Source organism: Pelophylax lessonae (assembly GCF_965119305.1).
Source record: "Pelophylax lessonae genome assembly, chromosome: 4".
Classification (NCBI taxonomy): domain Eukaryota; kingdom Metazoa; phylum Chordata; class Amphibia; order Anura; family Ranidae; genus Pelophylax; species Pelophylax lessonae.
Window position 1 is genome coordinate 672166328 of NC_138771.1, and position 19973 is coordinate 672186300.

General features: G+C 45.4%; 1 protein-coding gene across 1 annotated transcript in view; it reads left to right on the forward strand.

The window, feature by feature from the left end:
• LOC309553108 (non-receptor tyrosine-protein kinase TNK1-like) overlaps positions 1-18095 on the forward strand; it is a gene marked incomplete at its 5' end in the record, with an annotated part of 32104 nt that extends 14009 nt beyond the window's left edge. The window contains 5 exons of the mRNA XM_082254005.1: positions 5754-5918; positions 5994-6067; positions 13139-13545; positions 14404-14499; positions 17389-18095. Coding sequence (XP_082110131.1) covers positions 5754-5918; positions 5994-6067; positions 13139-13545; positions 14404-14499; positions 17389-17520 — 874 coding nt within the window. The 3' untranslated portion in view covers positions 17521-18095. The remainder of the gene's footprint in view (positions 1-5753; positions 5919-5993; positions 6068-13138; positions 13546-14403; positions 14500-17388) is intronic.
• Positions 18096-19973: the final 1878 nt, after the last annotated feature.

Below are 19973 nucleotides of genomic sequence, written 5' to 3' on the forward strand. Positions count from 1 at the left end.
GGTAATGGGTTAGGATTAGAGTTGAGCGGACACCTGGATGTCCGTGTTCGGTGGGTTCGGCCGAACTTGAAAAAAAAGTCCGGGTCCGTGTCCCGGACTTTTTCCGAACTTTACCCGGACACCGAACCCCATTGAAGTCAATGGGGACCCGAACTTTCAGGCACTAAAATGGCTCTAAAACACCAATGGAAAGGGCTAGAGTGCTGCAAATGGCAGCAAAATGTAGTTAAGAGCATGACAAGTGCTCTTAAAAAAAATCCCCTTTAAATTTGTATTTTTTAAATAGCAGATTAGCAATCTGTAGTAAAATATAGCTGAACGCTGCACACAACTGACTGATAAAAATAGATTTTTTTTCACCCTCCTCCTCCTTCTCCTCCTCAGTGGGCTCAAGTGAGGGCAAAAAGATCGTTCACTGCACCACCCCCCACACAGCAAAATCGATGTAGACTGTCCCTGCCTAATCTCTCCAGCCTGTCCCTAAAATGCTCAAAAAGATTGTTCACTGCACCACCCCCCACACAGCAAAGTCGATGTAGACTGTCCCTGCCTAATCTCTCCAGCCTGTCCCTAAAATGCTCAAAAAGATTGTTCACTGCACCACCCCCCACACAGCAAAATTGATGTAGACTGTCCCTGCCTAATCTCTCCAGCCTGTCCCTAAAATGCTCAAAAAGATTGTTCACTGCACCACCCCCCACACAGCAAAATTGATGTAGACTGTCCCCGCCTAATCTCTCCAGCCTGTCCCTAAAATGCTCAAAAAGATTGTTCACTGCGCCACCCCCCACACAGCAAAGTCGATGTAGACTGTCCCTGCCTAATCTCTCCAGCCTGTCCCTAAAATGCTCAAAAAGATTGTTCACTGCGCCACCCCCCACACAGCAAAGTCGATGTAGACTGTCCCTGCCTAATCTCTCCAGCCTGTCCCTAAAATGCTCAAAAAGATTGTTCACTGCACCACCCCCCACACAGCAAAATTGATGTAGACTGTCCCTGCCTAATCTCTCCAGCCTGTCCCTAAAATGCTCAAATAACTGTCCCTGCCTACACTCCGACCTGTCCCTGCATTCTTTTCGGGCACAATTTTTCACTGTCTGTTCCTAATCAGCAGCAGCCAGCACGTATGATGTGTGCTCTCTCCCTACACTACAGCAGAATGACGCGCCGCGCTGTGGCTCTCGAACTTATAAAGACATGGTCACATGCTTCAGATGGCCAATCACAGCTACTAATACATTAGTAGGCATGGCTGTGATGGCGCACACCAGTTAAACGCTTGTTGATTGGCATTAAAAGCGCGCCATTACATACAAAACAGGAAATACAATTACCGAACACGGAATTTAAACCCGAACATACAGTAAAGTTTTCGGGTCCGTGTTTGGGTAACAAAAATCCAATTATTTGGAACGAACACAAATAATACAGTCCGTGTTCGCTCAACACTAGTTAGGATCTATACTGGTATGGACTGGGTAATGTGTTGGGATCATTACTGGTATGGACTGGGTAATGTGTTAGGATCTATACTGGTATGGACAGGGTAATGTGTTAGGATCTATACTGTTATGGACTGGGTAATGTGTTAGGATCTATACTGGTATGGACTGGGTAATGCGTTAGGATCTATACTGGTATGGACTGAGTAATGCGTTAGGATCTATACTGGTATGGACTGGGTAATGTGTAAGGATCTATACCGGTATGGACTGGGTAATGTGTTAGGATCCATACTGGTATGGACTGAGTAATGTGTTAGGATCTATACTGGTATGGACTGGGTAATGTGTTAGGAAGGAAAAGATGCCACATTGTTTGATAAAAAAGAAAATGATCACCCTACAGAGGGCTGAATTCAAAGACACCCTGCAAATCAAAGTGAAAACATGACGCAGCAGGCTAATCCATTTTGCTGAAATATCATTGCAGCAACTCAGAATGGTCCTCAGTAGTTTGTATGGCCCCCCACGTGCTTGTATGCATGTCTGACAACATTGGAACATGCTCCTAATGAGACGACGGATAGAGTCCTGGGGTATTTCCTCCAAGACCTGGACCAGGGCATCACTGAGCTCCTGAACAGACTGAGGTGCAACTTGGCGGTATCGGATGGACCGAAACATAATGTTCCAGAGGCGTTCTATTGAATTTAGGTTAGGTGAGCGTGGGGGCCATTCAATGGTACCAATTGCTTCATCTTCCAGCACTGACTGCATACTCTCGCCACATGAGGCAGGGTATTGTCGTGCACCAGAAGAAACCCAGGACCCACTGCACCGTGTAGAGTCTGACAATGGGTCCAATAATTTAATCTGGATACCTAATGGCAGTAAGGATACCATTGTCTAGCCTGTAGAGGTCGGTGCCTCCCTCCATGGATATGCCTCCCCAGACCATCACTGACCCACCACCAAACCGGTCATGCTGAATGATGTTACAGGAAGCATAACGTTCTCCACGGCTTCTCCAGACCCTTTCATGTCTGTCACATGTTCTCAGGGTGAACCTGCTCTCATCTATGAAAAGCACAGGGTGCCAGTGGTGGACCTGCCAATTCTGGTGTTCAATTGCAAATGCCACTCAAGCTCAACTGTGTTGGGCAGTGAGCACAGGGCCCACTATAGGATGTTGGGCCCTCAGGCCACCCTTGTGAAGTCTGTTTCTGATTGTTTGGTCAGAGACATTTACACCAATGGCCTGCTGGAGGTCATTTTGTAGGGCTCTGGCAGAGCTCATCCTGTTCCTCCTTGCACAAAGGAGCAGATACCGGTCCTGCTGATTGGTTTGAAGACCTTCTACGGCCCTGTGAAGCTCTCCTAGAGTAACTGCCTGTCTCCTGGTATCTCCTCCATGCTCCTGAGACTGTGCTTGGATACACACCAACTTTCTGGCAATGGCACGTATTTACTGTATGTGCTATTCTGGAGGAGTCGGACTGCCTGTGCAACCTCTATAGGGTCCAGGTATGGCCTCATGCTACCAGTAGTGACACTGACCCCCTCTGTAGGGTACAGGTATGGCCTCATGCTATCAGTACTGACACTGACCCCAGCCAAATGCAAAACTAGGGAAAAACAGTCAGAAAAGATGAGTAGGGGAAAAAATGTGCTCAGGGTGAATCTGTTCTCATCTGTGAAAGGCACAGGGCGCCAGTGGCAGACCTGCCATTTCTGGTGTTCAATGGCAAATGCCAATCAAGCTCCATGGTACCGAGCACAGGGCCCACTAGAGGACGTCAGGCCCTCGGGCCACCCTTATGAAGTCTGTTTCTGATTGTTTGGTCAGAGACATTCACACCAGTGGCCTGCTGGAGGTCATTTTGTAGGGCTCTGGCAGTGCTCATCCTGGTCCTCCTTGCACAAAGGAGCAGATAGCGGTCCTGCTGATGGGTTAAGGACCTTCTACAGCCCTGTCCAGCTCTCCTAGAGTAACTGCCTGTCTCCTGGAATCTCCTCCATGCTCTTGAGGCTGTACTGGGAGACACAGCAAACCTTCTGGCAATGGCACGTATTGATGTGCCATCCTGGAGGAGTTGGACTGCCTGTGCAACCTCTATAACAGTGGTCCTCAACTCCGGTCCTCGGGACCCACTAACAGGCCAGGTTTGCAAGATAACTAAATTACATCACAGGTGATCTCATTTGCTGCTCAGTGATTGCAGTATTCTAGTCTGCATCTCCCTAAGGTAATACTTAAAATCTGGCCTGTTAGTGGGCCCGAGGACCGGAGTTGAGGACCACTGCTTTATAATGTCCAGGTATGGCCTCATGCTACCAGTAGTGACACTGACCCCCTCTATAGGGTCCAGGTATGGCCTCATGCTACCAGTAGTGACACTGACCCCCTCTATAGGGTCCAGGTATCGCCTCATGCTACCAGTAGTGACACTGACCCCTCTATAGGGTCCAGGTATGGCCTCATGCTACCAGTAGTGACACTGATCCCCTCTATAGGGTCCAGGTATGGCCTCATGCTACCAGTAGTGACACTGACCCCCTCTATAGGGTCCAGGTATGGCCTCATGCTACCAGTAGTGACACTGATCCCCTCTATAGGGTCCAGGTATGGCCTCATACTACCAGTAGTGACACTGACCCCCTCTATAGGGTCCAGGCATGGCCTCATACTACCAGTAGTGACACTGACCCCCTCTATAGGGTCCAGGCATGGCCTCATACTACCAGTAGTGACACTGACCCCCTCTATAGGGTCCAGGTATGGCCTCATACTACCAGTAGTGACACTGACCCCCTCTATAGGGTCCAGGTATGGCCTCATGCTACCAGTAGTGACACTGACCCCCTCTATAGGGTCCAGGTATGGCCTCATGCTACCAGTAGTGACACTGACCCTAGCCAAATGCAAAACTAGTGAAAAACAGTCAGAAAATATAAGTAGGGAAAAAAAAGTCAGTGGCCTCCACCTGTAAAACCATTCCTGTTTTGGAGGCCGTTTCATTGTTGCCCACCAGGTGCACCTGTTGTTAATTTTATTTATACCAAATCAGCTGAAACTGATTAGCAACCCCTTTGCTACTTAAATGACTAGACCAATATCCCAGGAGTTTAACCACTTAAGCCCCGGAGGATTTGGCTGCTAAAAGACCAGGGGTTTTTTTGCGATTTTTTACTGCGTGAATTTAACGGACAATTGCGCGGTCGTGCGACGCTGTACCTAAACGAATTTGACGTCCTTTTTTTCCCACAAACAGAGCTTTCTTTTGGTGGTATTTGATCACCTGTGCGATTTTTTGATCATGCGCTATAAACAAAAAAAGAGCGTCAATTTTGCAAAAATAACAATATTTTTCACATTTTTTTATATGAAATTCCCCCCAAAAAAATGTAAAAATCTAAATTTTTAACATTTTCGGCCAATTTGTTTTATGCTACACATGTTTGGTAAAAAAAAATCGCAAAAAGCATATTTTGATTGGTTTGCGCAAAAGTTATCGCTTTTACTAACAAAGGGAAAGATTTTTGTCATTTTTGGTGTTTTTTTTTTTAACGCGTAATGGCGGCGATCTGCAATTTTTTTTTCGGTACTGCGACATTGCGGCGGACAGATCGGTTCCTTGACTGACATTTTTTGACACTTTTGGGGTTACCAGTGACATTACTGCAGTAATCAGTGCTATACATATGCACTGTTACTGCCAAAATGACACTGGCAGGGAAGGGGTTAACTGTATTGGACAGGGAGGGGTTAAGTGTGTCCTAGGGGCGTGATTCTAACTGTATAGGGACATTGCTATTGGTGTAAAAACAAAGATCAACGGTCCTACATAGTAGAACCGTCTGATCTTCATTTTTACACCAGGGAGAATGACAGGTGGCTTGTTTACATAAGCCGCTCCGCCTTTCTCCCTTCATCGGAGCGATCGTAGTGTGACCGGCGGACATCGAGTCCGCCGGTCACACGCACTGACTTGTCAGTGAACGAGCCGCGGCGGGCGCGCGCCCGCCATTGGCTCTCAAGTCAGTGACAGGCGAGTGACGTATCCATACGTCACTCTGCCTGGCCGGGGCTGACCGCCGCAGTATATAGTCGTGCGGCGGTCGGCAACCGGTTAATTGACTTGATGGTTTACTCTGATTAAAAAGCCTTCCTTTAATTTTTTTTCAACATATATATATAGATATAAAAACCAGCCAAATGTCATTTTTCAAATAAAATCAATTTTTAATTGTGTCTAATACATTATGTTCATATTATTGCTAGATGAGACTTTTCTAAATTTCTTCCTCCAGGTTAGACACCAACCTCTGGAGAGGACAGAGTCACCGGACTCTTAAGATTGGACCTTTTTCTCCTGCCTCAATCTGCCCAGAGGACTTTGCCAATGCCTGTACTTCTGTGCACTTGTCCAATCATCTGGAGAAGCTTTCTCTTAGGAATCATGACACACAGAAAGAGTAAGTCTCTTACTACCTCTGAGTAAAGGAAATTATGGTACTTCTCACTTAATAATGAGCTTTTATTTCTTTCAGCATGAGAGTCAGAGCAAAGGAGGATCAAAATTGTGGTTGTCAAGATAGAGGTGGAAAAACATTGCTTGGTAGACGTAAGTCTCTATATGTTGTATTAAATTACCCTTATCGCCTCCTCCTCAGTTCTGTCACACCTACCCCTAACATAGGTGGTCAGGCACTATAGCTGGCTCTGTGTTCTTCACCTATAGCAGCCCCCTTTCCCATAAAGCTAGCAGGCCTTCAAAGGCTTGGTTGCCCCAAGACCTTATACACAATTCTACAGTGCCTGCTTACCACGCCAAGGCAGGTATGAGTTAATATGTGATCCCAGAGCAGTGCTGCAGCGGGCCGTGTACAGGGCAGCACCTGAGGACAGCTGCATGACTATAGCAAAGTCCGGAGTCTCGGAGTCATCTGTTTACTTCTGGCTTATCACACACTGGATGTGAAGACTGTAATAGGAGATTTTGGAGCTCTTGTGGAGATACATTGCGATCATGACCCCCTATAATTAAGGGGTCAACTTCTTTTGGTAAGAAGTATTTTATCCGAGCACTGGGTGTATGGTGATTGGTGAAGGCATTTCACATCAAGTCCAATTGTATTTGCTGCTGGAACTTAAAGTTTGCACCGAGCACTTTTCAAGGACTATGTTTATTATTTTTATTATTGCTATATTCATTGGAATATTCACCTTTAAATAATTGGTTCATATGTTTATGTTATTTATGCATTAGCACTTTATTGTGAGTATACTGCTGAGCGCAATAACCCACATTCACTATCAGGTATGAGTTAATCACAGCAAACAGGTGCTTGCGGTTGGCAGACAGACAATGTGGTGCAATGACAGTTCGGGTTCAGGAAGGCAATGCTCAGAGAGTAGTCTGGGTCAAATCCATGGTCAAAAGGCAGGCAGAGTCCATGCCAAGACAGAAGCAATCCTACTGGACAAAATGATGTCCACTACCTACCTCCAGGCTTTGACGACTTCCTCTTACTCCCTTAAGGCCGGAACCAAACTCTTTCGATCCCAGGAGGCCCACAAGAGACCAGCAGGGCCTACTGGGCAGGGGCAGACTGGCAACTTTCAGCCCAGGGGGAAAGTACAAACCAAAGGCCCATGGTGCAGCATCTCGCTCCCCCTCCCACTCTCCCTCTTCAAGTCCTCCTCCCCTGACCCCCCTATTCCAGGCTGAAGCCCTGCTCCAGGTACTCTCTACTCAATCCTGAATCCAAGTTCCCAACCTGGCCAGCAGAGGGTGGTTGGGGGGAGCTGGGACAGTTAAGTTGGGGCTGGTCAGAGGAGGAGAGTCTCCAGTGGGGCACGGAACCGGCCTCTGCTCAGACAGCAAATTATCTAAAGGTCTGCACTGTCCTTGTCTTCAACCCGCACTCAGTAGGTCAGTGACGAGGACTTTTTACTTCTCTTCACCAGGAATCCTTTGGGCATGTCTGTGGCAAAAGCGATGCAGCCTTTTTACAGGACATCAGAGCGGCCCAGGGGGCAATTGCCTTCCTGCCCCCTGGCCCAGTCCTCCCCTGCTACTGGGACTCTCTCCAGAAACCCACAATACCCCACCCCTCCTCCCTCTGACCTTACCTTACCCTCCTCACTCCCCTTTACTCTTCACCTCCAGCTGTACCACACCCACTCTTAATGTACATTCCTTCCCACCCTTGTGAACAATTTCATCCTTCTGAGTTTTCCTCTACCACTCTAGACCAAGGCCAAGGTGCGACCTTGTCTACACCAGCCTACCCCCTCAAAAGCACATGAGATGGAATGGTTTCCTTACTACTTCATGGACCACCTCTATAGAACGATCCCTAACTTCAGATCAGATGCTGGCCACGCTACCTCTTCTAAGAAACAATTACTGATACGCCTTCCAATGAGTGGGCCCCTAACTCACAAATATTTGCAACCACTATTACTACCGCACAGACTTGTTTGGTCATCAACATTCTAGGCCTGTGGTATTCCTTTAACATTAAAATCCTTGCTTACGAATATTAGAAGATTATATATTGTTACTATCTTATTTTCTGTTATTTTTGTAAACTGTTTACAGCCTGTATTTATCCTTTGACGATATTCTGTTGAAATGCTTTTTTTTTTTCAAAATAAAATATTTGAACAAGAAAATCAGGCAAAAGTAAAGGTCAAGGCACAGTAACAAGGCAGGCAAACAGGAAGCTTGAAGCACAAATACAAACACTATCACAAACAACAAAAAAGTGCAAGATGACAAAGAAAGTGCTTAAGTTCACCTCCACCAGTAAAAGATGGCCACTCACCTCACGTTCCGACCGCTGTTTCACCAGTGGGTCAGAAACAACAGTTCCCCTCTGGGTATATAAGATGATCCTGGTATCTTATGAGCATTAGAGATCCTCTATCCCTCTTACTTCATCCAAGTAACACAACAAAAACCTTGATCTCTCTTGACACGCACGGGCATATGAAGTAGATATATGTAGGAAAGAAAGGTCACAATCTAGTGCTCTCCGTATAAAAAATATTTATTTGCATGAAAGTAAAATGAAACATGTGACGGACTCCGGACACCCTCACTGGGTATCTCCATCAAGAAGCTAAGCCTAAGCTCTGGAACACGAGATCTGTGAATCTGGCTTTAGTTACCCCAAGAACTAGACAATACCAGTTTTGGAGCAAACCAGAATAAGAACTGTTTATTGAAACACAGGCACAAAGATATTTACACCCTGGGACAATCCCCCCCCCCCCCTCCCCTTTAGCAGCTAATCCACTTACACATATACATCCCATAATAGGTTGATCCCAAGGCAGACAGAAACAATTGAACAATGGGATACAGGCACTTAACAATAACAAACCCCACCAGTGGCGGCCGGTCGATAGGGGGCGCAGGGGCGCCGCCCCCCCCCCCCCAATCTGCATCTGCAAAGAAAAAAAATTTACATTTAAAGCCCACTATGGGGCGCCGGACCTATTGCTGGCTATGGGGGGTGGGGTTTGGCATTTGACATTCCCCACTAGTCCTGTCCTGGCTGGGATTGGTTCAGACTCAAGCCTGGACCAATCATTCAGGACATCCCGGCTGACGTCGTCGTGGGGGCGGTGCGTGCGTCAGTCACTCACCGTCCGTCAACCTTCCCGCCGCCGCCAGAGCGAGGAGGAGCAGCGGCGCGTGGACGTCTCTCCAGTCCCGTCTTCAACAGCACAGCAGTCGGTCCGATCGAGTGAGTCAGCCAGAGCCAGCCCAAGAGCAGGTAAGTGATGAAGCAGCCGCTGCCTCAGTGCCTCCGTCTCTCTCCTCTCTCTCCGCTCTCAACCAGGGCAGCGGCGGGGACTGTAAGGTGTCCATGTGTCCTCCTGTGCACTCTGGTCTATGCATTGAAGGGGGCATGTACGCTGGTCACTGCATTAAAGGGGGCATGTATGCTGGTCACTGCATTGAAGGGGGCATGCACGCTGGTCACTGCATTGAAGGGGGCATGTACGCTAGTCACTGCATTGAAGGGGGCACGCACGCTGGTCACTGCATTGAAGGGGGCATGTATGCTGGTCACTGCATTAAATGGGGCATGTATGCTGGTTACTGCATTGAAGGGGGCACGCACACTGGTCACTGCATTGAAGGGGGCATGTACGCTGGTCACTGCATTGAAGGGGGCACGCTGGTCACTGTTTTGAAGGGGGCACGCTGGTCACTGTGCATTGAAAGGGGGCACGCTGGTCTCTCTGCATTGAAAGGGGGCACGCTGGTCTCTCTGCATTGAAAGGGGGCACGTTGGCATCTCTGCATTGAAAGGGGGCACGCTGGCATCTCTGCATTGAAAGGGGGCACGCTGGTCTCTGTGCATTGAAAGGGGGCACGCTGGTCTCTCTGCATTGAAAGTGGGCACGCTGGTCACTGTGCATTGAAAGGGGGCATGCTGGTCTCTCTGCATTGAAAGGGGGCACGTTGGCATCTCTGCATTGAAAGGGGGCACGCTGGCATCTCTGCATTGAAAGGGGGCACGCTGGTCTCTGTGTATTGAAAGGGGGCACGCTGGTCTCCCTGCCTCGAAAGTGGGCACGCTGGTCACTCTGCATTGAAAGGGGGCACGCTGGTCTCTCTGCATTGAAAGGGGGCACGCTGGTCTCTCTGCATTGAAAGCCCTTATACTTAACCACTTGCCGACCGCCGCATGACTATCTACGTCGGCGGTCAGCCCCTCACAGGAAAAGTGACGTAGATCTACGTCGCTCCCCTGTGAGGCTCTAGGGGGCGAGCGCGCGCCGCCGGAGGCACGCTCCCGCCCCCGCTTGCTCCCTAACATCTCCGCGCGTGTGACCAGCGGACCCGATGTCCGCCGGTCACTCGCGATCGTCGGGTGGAGAGGGAGAAAGGCAGGCGGCTAAAGTAAACAAAGCCGCTTGCCATTCTCCCCTGTGTAATGACAGAGATCATATGGTTCTGCTATGCAGGATCGTATTTCTCTGTTGTTACACGAAAATCCACGCCCCTTTACAGTTAGAATCCCGCCCCTAGGGACACACTTAATCCCTCCTTCTCTAATAAAGTTAGCCCCTTCCCTGCCAGTGTCATTTTTACAGTAACAGTGCATATGTATAGCACTGATTACTGTAGTAATGTCACTGGTAACCCCAAAAGTGTCAAAAATGTCAGTCAAGGGTCCAATCTGTCATCCCCAATGTCGCAGTGCCGCAAAAAAAATCGCAGATCGCCGCCATTACTCGTTAAAAAAAAACAACAAAAATGACAAAAATCTTTCCCTTAGTTAGTAAATGCAATAACTTTTGTGCAAACCAATCAAACTACGCTTATTGCGATTTTTTTTTTACCAAACATATGTAGCAGAAAACAAATTGGCCTAAAATGTTAAACTATCTTGATTTTTAAAATTTTTTTTTTTTTTGGGAATTTCCTATAAAAAAATTTTGAAAAATATTGTTATTTTTTAAAAATTTACGCCCTTTTTTTGCTCATAGCGCAAAAAGTAAAAATCGTACAGGTGATCAAATACCACCAAAAGAAAGCTCTGTATGTGGGAAAAAACATCAAATTTGTTTAGGTACAGCGTTGCACGACCGCGCAATTGTCCGTTAAAGTCAAGCAGTGCCGAATCGCAAAATAGGGCCTGGTCAGGAAGGGGGTAAAATCTTCCGGGGCTTAAGTGGTTAAAGATAGGTTAGCCCAAGGAGTCATTGATCCCCCTGTTCAACAGAAAAGTTCTTTATTCAATTCTATGACTGGGTTTCATGCTTGTGGTCGGTGTTTAGCGTGTTGTCGCAGCAAAGGAAATCTAAAGAGAAGGAAGGAATCTATATCTACTAGTACGGGGAAGAAGTATCAGATTAAAGATATGATGACTTGTCCCACCATTGGGGTGATATACATCATGGAATGTGGATGTGGACTCCAATATGTGGGGCGCACATCCAAAGCCTTACATGTTCTGGTTGGAGAACACATTAAAAATATCAGGAAAGGGGCGGTTACACATAATGTTTCTAAACATTTTAAATATGTTCACGATCAAAACCCTAGTTCACTCCGAATTTGAGTTTCGAGTATAGAAAAAGTGGAGCGATATTGGAGGGGAGGAACTTATATAAGGCAACTTAGTAAAAGAGAAACTTCTTGGATTTTTGAGACCAAGGTTCAGGGGGGTCTCAATGTAGATTTTGATCTCAACTTCTTTATTAGTGATAGGTGATTTTATTCATCCAGTTATTTTTGATAATGTTATTCAATAATATTTTTATTCCTTAGTTTGATTCATGTGTTGTTTGGTGGTAGCATCCGATAAGGGTGATCTGTGTTTACCATCTTGCCTATTATTTTATCATTTTTCATTGTTATTTTAATTTTATTTAAAAAAAATTATATTATTGTGTTTATTGTCAATGTATTTTGATTGGATATTATATGTTGAAGAGGTGGCTACGGAGTGTGTATTATCAGGTACATGTGCTCCGCCATTTTTTTTTAATTTTTTTTTATTCATTTAGATTATGGTTCTAGTTTGAACAGTGGTGTCCCCATTTTATTATTATAGTGACTCCCTTCCTTTGCCACGCGGTTTCTGGGAATATCCTGGGCAGGCGTGTGGCTAATGAAATGCTGGTGTGTGCATAGAGAATAAGGGATCATGGCAGTCTCAATAACAGCGGAGTGATGTCCTAGCTCCACCCCTACTGAAGAAGTCTAAGCCTTGATGTAACGCGTATAGGGGGTGGAGCCCATGATCTGACGTTACATCGCGGCCATCTTGCCCCCTATGAGACTTTACTTGTCCATCCAGCCCGCACTGCTATAAGTGCTTTCTTTTACTTTCATGCCATTAAATATTTTTTATACGGAGAGCACTAGATTCTGCCCTCTCTTTCCTACATATATCTACTTTATATGCCCGTGAGTGGTAAGAGAGATCGAGTGTTTATTGAGTCACTAGGAGGAAGTAGGAAGGATAGTGGATCTCTAACGCTCATACGATGCCAGGATCATCATATATCCCCAGAGGGGAACTGCTGGTTCTGACCCACTGGTGAAACAGGGATCAGAACGTGAGGTGAGCGGCCATCTTTTACTGGGGGAGGAGAGCACATGCACTTTATTTGTCATCTTGCACTTTTTTGCTATTTTGCACATTTTTGGAACTGCTCTTATGGACTTGATATTCAGTCACTTACGAATTTTTGGACCACACATAACAATAATTTTTTACATTTTTTATTCTTTGCAACTTTGTATAGTTAATTTTTTTCCCCCAAACATATAACTTTGTATTGTTCGTTTATTGTATTACGTGTTAATACATTTATTGTGTTATAGTACACTAAGTAGCGCAACACTTTTATTTTGATGACATGGTATTTGATGTTGTGAAAGCATTTTTAGTGATAGCAGCCACTGGGTGTACATACTTAGGATATGGCACTAGGATTGCGCTGATTTATTTTTTGATACTATCACAAACAAGGCGCTGAGGGTTTGGAAGGCTATAAACAGGTTTGGTCTCCACCCAGAGACTGTGTCTACACCAATCACCCTGCAGGTGGACAGACAGGGAAACCACCATCCTCATTCATTCTGTTAACTTTGGTCTTTTTTTATGTCATTCTTGTCTTGTCCTTCCTCTCACATTCTTGTCTATTGCACCTACAGGTGTGTCTAGAAGCATGGAAGCCATCCCTGACAGGGAGGTAAATGGCATGCCTCAGAGGTCGCTCACACCTGAGCCATGTGGGCGAGATATGGATTTCATATCACCACTGACCCGTAGGTCCAGTATAAGAAGAAGGAGTGACCATCCCCCACATCACGCAGTGGACAAAACCCACTGCTCAGGTCCTCCCAAAACAACAACCTCCAATGATCATTTTCTGGCTGTGCCCACCACCATGCATTGCCCCAGACGGTCCTCGACCTTCAATAGGAAAGATAACGTTTCATCTTCCCCAGCCTCGGGTCCAGGAGAGGCCCCGATTGTCCGTCGATTGACACAAGTATGTCCATCTCGAAGGTGCAGCAGCAAGATGACGCACAGCGAACTGCAGAGAAGGATCAGAGAGGTGAGGACACCGAGTGGTTTACATGTTAATAAAGACATTTTGCAAAACATTTTGGATGGGACGGAGGAGGAAATTTAGTTGAGGGGTGAAGTTTTCAGTTCTGGGATTCTAATGGCAAGAACCTCCCAATTTAACCCGATGTGCCTCCTCTGGCTCCTCATAGTCTCCTGTTGGACACATGACTGGAGGAGATCAAAACCAAGAAGTTCTATGTGTAAGACCTTAAAGTGGACAGAGAGATGGAGCAGAGGGGCACCCCTGCCTCTCCCCAGCCAATCTACATGGAGTAGGCCTTCATAGATATTGTTTTTCGTTTTTTAAGTAACCCCATCATTGAAGCATTCATTTAAATGATTGGGTGTCTTGGTGATCATCAGTACTTTGTGAGTAGTGATGAGCGGAATGTTATATAGGAGAGGGGATTTGGCCTAGGTTAGCCTTATCTGTGGATGTTCTTCATTGTTTGCCAATCCATAGTCAGACTGGCTTAGGCTGCTAAATGGTCCATGTATTCCCTTTTGAGGTGTTTTCCTAGTGCATGAACATGGGGAACAGCCATGGCGAGTGCGCTACATCGTCATAATGTGGACCCATTTATAGGGTCTACATAGGGCACCCTTGCCAGTCCGCTATGGTTCTGACAGATCCACAAATAATCCATCCAATCAAATGTGTGGAATAGCCAGATCAACATTGAAGTGAATTTATTCATGGCTGCTTCTCAACCACTGACCCAGAACAGCAGCCTCCATGTTCCTTTCGTTACAGGTACACTTTAAAATAAACAATGCATTTTGCAGGCACCCCTGAGTCCTGGCTGATGTGGACATCTAATGCTTATGATCTACTTTGCTGCAGGTGGAGGAGCAGGTCCATGGCGTGACGCCAGAAAAATGCCAGGAAGCGCTGCGTTTCTTCGGAGGAGACGTGGCGCGGGCCGTCCAGCACTTAAAGGTGACAGTTTCCTAATAAACCAACAAACTGCTTATATCAGAGATGAATGTGATTTGGGGGTGGCAGACAAATGTCTCATCTTCATCCATGGTGTTGGGCACATAGTTGTGTAATAAGAACTTCATGGGGCATGAATCCATTTCTCTTAATTACTGAGGTCAATTGTAGCACCATAACATCTGGGATGGGGGTGAGCTTCACACCATACACATTATCAACCAAATATCCAGACAACATCACACCCTTAATTACCTGATCCTGATTTTGGGTACCCAAAGATTCGGATTGTCTAGAGGTGGAACAGTTTTGGGGGTTTGTGAAAAAAGGTAAATCAGCGCAATTAAATATAAAGTGGTATAGTGTTAAGACCCAATAATTTGGGACACATAAAGAAAATACAGCAGCTATATAGAACCTCCTTCACTAACGGGAGAAATGAACTATAGACAAATATGTATACAGCGCTATGTAAAATCAAATAAAGTGGCAATGTGCATCATATAAATCAATAAACTCGCTTACAGTGCAATATATATTCCTCTTAGGTGCAATATATAATTTCCATTAAGTGCATTCAAAGTACAGTGCATAAGAGTCCACTAAAATATAAATATAAATATACGGTTATATTTATATTTTAGTGGACTCTTATGCACTTTACTTTGAATGCACTTTATGGAAATTATATATTGCACCTAAGAGGAATATATATTGCACTGTAAGCGAGTTTATTGATTTATATGATGCACATTGTCACTTTATTTGATTTTATATAGCGCTGTATACATATTTGTCTATAGTTTTGGGGGTTTGAGTACAATCTTAAGGGGGCCTCCTTCTGATGGCCACTTAGAACCTCTTTCTGAGAAAACTAGTTTCCGGCTGGCTACAATACTTTACTTTCTGCATCACTGACCTAGAACTAAAGATGGGCCGAACACCCCCCCCCCCCCCCCAGTTCAGTTCACAGCAGAACTCCAGAACAGGGGAAATGTTCTAACCCAAATGACGAAGCCATTGAAGTCTATGGGAGCTGAACAGGAAAGATCTAAAGTCCCAATCATGAAGGCTTATATGCAAGTAATTGGCCATAAAAAGGGTATGGGGGTCCTGGTACTGCCCTGGGGGACATGGATCACTATTTTTTTTTTAAACAATCCTTTTTGCAGTAGCAGTGATTTTAATTATGCTTAAAGTGCAAAGAAAAAAAAATGAAAAATGTATTTAACCACTTGCCGACTGCGCACAGTATATTTACTGCGGCAGTCGGCCCCGGCCAGGCAGAGTGACGTAGGTCTACGTCGCTCGCCTGTCACTCCTTCTAGAGCCAATAGCGGGCGGGCGCGCGCCCGCTGAGGCGCGCGCCCGCCTCGGCTCGTTCACGGAGGAGTGCGGGAGTGTGACTGGCGGACCCGATGTCCGCCGGTCACACTACGATCGCCGGTACAGCGGGAGAAAGACAGAGCGGCTTATGTAAACAAGCCGCCTGTCAGTTCTCCCTGTGTAAAAGTGAAGATCAGACGGTTCTACTATGTAGAACTGTTGACCTTTGTTTTTACACTAGTAGACCTGTCCCTGCACAGTTAGAATCACGCCCCTAGGACACACTTAACCCCTCCCTGTCCAATACTGTTAACCCCTTCCCTGCCAGTGTCATTTTTGCAGTAACAGTGCATATATATAGCACTGATTACTGCAGTAATGTCACTGGTACCCCCAAAAGTGTCAAAAATGTCAGTCAAGGGTCCGATCTGTCCGCCGCAATGTCGCAGTACCGCAAAAAAAATCGCAGATCGCCGCCATTACTCGTTAAAAAAAAAAACACCAAAAATGACAAAAATCTTTCCCTTTGTTAGTAAACGCGATAACTTTTGCGCAAACCAATCAAAATACGCTTTTTGCGATTTTTTTTTACCAAACATAGGTAGCGTAAAACAAATTGGCCGAAAATGTTAAAAAATTTTGATTTTTACATTTTTTTTGGGGGGAATTTCATATAAAAAAAAGTGAAAAATATTGTTGTTTTTGCAAAAATTACGCTCTTTTTTTGTTTATAGCGCGTGATCAAAAAATCGCACAGGTGATCAAATACCACCAAAAGAAAGCTCTGTTTGTGGAGAAAAAAGGACGTGAAATTCGTTTAGGTACAGCGTCGCACGACCGCGCAATTGTCCGTTAAAGTCACGCAGTAAAAAATCGCAAAAAACCCCCTGGTCTTTTAGCAGGAAAATCCTCCGGTGGTAAAGTGGTTAAATATAGTGCCTGGGGGGTCCCCACAATGTGCCTTTAAAGTGGCGCATCTGTAGCATGTATATAACATGCTGCAGCAAAAATGAAATTTCTAAAGAAAAAAAAAAAAAGTTAAATCCCATTTAAAATGACTTGCGGTTACAATTGCTGGGACCCAGCTATTAAAAAAAAAAAAGCCCATTCAGACCCATCGGGATTGGTTTGGATTTGGAGGGGAACCCTACACCATAATTTAAATAAAAAAACGGCTTGGTGTCCCCCCCAAGATCCATACCAGATCCTTTACTGGGCATGGAGCCTGGCAGGTTAGTAAAGTGGGGGGGGGGGGGAGAAGTGAGGGCATTGGAATTGGAAAGAGGGTTCTAACACCTCCACACACCATCCAAAACTAAAAAACATAGACATGTAGAGGGATAGAGAGGACAGGGACAGAAGAGAACAGGCAAGGAATCCTAAAAAGTTGACAATTATCACTGTAGTAATGATACTGCTCAAAGCCTAGAAGATAAGCACAATAATTTAAAAAAAAATCCAGATCTCATGAACCCTACATCAGTATGAATTAGCAGTGACACCACCAATTTCTCAGTATAAGGGTCTTCTCTCTGGGTGTCATGGAATACTTTCTTCTTGTTCCAGGTAGTTCATCTGTACAACGTGACCCGGTACAATAAGGAGGAGTGCCGCCAAATCCTGGAGAAATTCAACTGGAACCTGGAAGCTGCTTCCCTCCATATCATATACATAGGGAACCTCACTAAAGAGAATTAATGAAGGTTCTTCCCTTCGAGGAGAATTCCTGCCTGCCTAAGATGGTGCCAGGGGACATACCTTTAATCACCCACCGGCCACCGCTTTGAGAGCTGCTGGTTTTAACAGACTCTTTTTCCTTCCTACTGGTGATTTGCCTTTTAGCTGCACCCAGACAATGGTGACAGAGAGACTTCCACTCCATTGATCTACTTTTTGCTATTTTATTGGCTCAGTTTCATAAGGGGAGAGGATTTGGGGTACAGATTGCCAAAAAACAGCAACAAAAATTCTTTCTGCGTATTGGTATCTTTTAACCTTTTCCACAGGTCAGCTTAGAACTCTTTATGCCTCTGCCACAGGCTAGTGTAGGCCAGTAGGTAGGACCTCTCTCACAGTTTCACCTGAACAGGACTCTTCTTCAGGCTATGCTTTCTCTCCCAGAGACATGGCCATAAAGGCATGTACTGGACCTCTCAGCGGCTATACCTATCCCAGGCAGTAGGACTCTGGACTCACATTCTCCCCCAGGCAGCAGGCCTAGGAAGGAAAGATCTTCATCTTCTACATTACCTTCAGGCAAAATCTGGGAGGAAAATAACTTTTCCAGAAGTACATACTCTATAGCAGGAGTCTTCAAACTACGGCTCTCCAGTTGTTCAGGGACTACAATTTCCATCATGCCTAGTCATGTCTGTGAATATCAGAGTTTTACAATGCTACATGGGACATGTAGTTCCGCAACAGCTGGAGGGCCATAATTTGAAGATCCTGGCTTTATAGGAAGCAGCCTAGGAGAAAATAATCTTTCTAGAAGGTCTCCCCAAATAATTATTCCTTTCCCCAGCCCACATCACTGGCTTAAACCCCTCAATGATTGGCCAAGGTGGAAAAAATATTTAACCCAATCCATTGTATCTTCTTGCTCTGCCTACTGAAGAACGCTCTACAGTAGTATGCAGAATCATACAATGTCCTTGGGCTTAGGGAAACCCAATGAACTCAAATAATGTAAATAGGCAATACTCAGGCTGGCTATAGCTTAGTTGTCAAACAAAATTTGAATTAGGGACCCTCCAGCTTAAGGCTTCCCCTAGGATGGACCTTCCTGAACTTGATCTAACCCAAGACAGGTGGGAACAGTTCTTCTCTGTGATGCCTATGGATATTGGTTTCTGGACTGTGTATCTGAAGTTTCTTATGTACATTATTTCAATGCCTATATTTAGAAGCTGTATTAACTTATCTTTAAGTAAAAGAAGAAGAATTTGTCTTCTGGCTAGAGGTGTATTATTCAAGGAGGACACCTAAATACCTGAGTGATAGCTTGCAATGTGGATCTGTACACGGTTAAGCTGCAGGCGGCTGGGTGGGTGCTGTCTCATATTAAAACAACACCGGTGCAGGTAAATAGATTATGAATACAAGTAACAAATGTAAACCTGGCCAGGTCTGGAGTTGGTGTGGCTAAGAGAAGAGGTCATCCTCCTGGGGGTGACGAAAGGACCCCTCAATAGAACATGCATCAGGTGACCTGAGGCCCCCCTAAACCTTGCCAAGTCTGGAATTGGTGTGGCTAAGAGAAGAGGTCATCCTCCTGGGGGGTGAAGAAAGGACCCCTCAATAGAACATGCATCAGGTGACCTGAGGCCCCCCTAAACCTTGCCAAGTCTGGAATTGGCGTGGCTAAGAGAAGAGGTCATCTTCCTGGGGATGAAGAGAGGAACCCTCAATAAAACATGCATCAGGTGACCTGAGGCCCCCCGTCCCATAAGCCTCAGGTGTTCAGCTGGACTTTTTGGAACCTTAGCTGTAATCACAAGGGGAACACAAGGTCTTGTGGTGTAAGTAACACTCCAGGGTAAATGAAGCAGTCAGTGCTCCATTCAGTGGACCAGGGGGTTGCAGAGCAGGATTTCAAACCCACCAGCTGTACACATGGAAACAGAATAGGTTGGGGGGGGGGGAATATCCTGGAAAGTCCTGCTTCAAATCTCCCTTTTTATAAAAAGATGGGTTCAAAACTGCAATTTCTCTGTGTGTATTGGAGTAGTTCTCTTGTTTTTATTTTCTCTTTTATTTCACACATATGTATATATACTGCTCAATAAATTTAAAAGTACACTTTTTAATCAAAGTGTATCATCAAGTCAATTTAACTGCTGGGATATTGATCTGGTTAGTTAGGTAGCAGAGGGGGTTGTTAATCAATTTCAGCTGCTTTGGTGTTAATGAAATTAACAACAGGTGCACTAGATGGGCAACAATGAAACAACCTCCAAAACAGGAATGGTTTTACAGGTGGAGGCCACTGACTTTTTTCCCCCTACTTATCTTTTATTACTGTTTTTCACTAGTTTTGCATTTGGCTAGGGTCAGTGTCACTACTATTAGCATGAGGTGATACCTGGACCTATAGAGGTTGAACAGGCAGTCCAACTCCTCCAGGATGGCACATCAATATCTCCCATTGC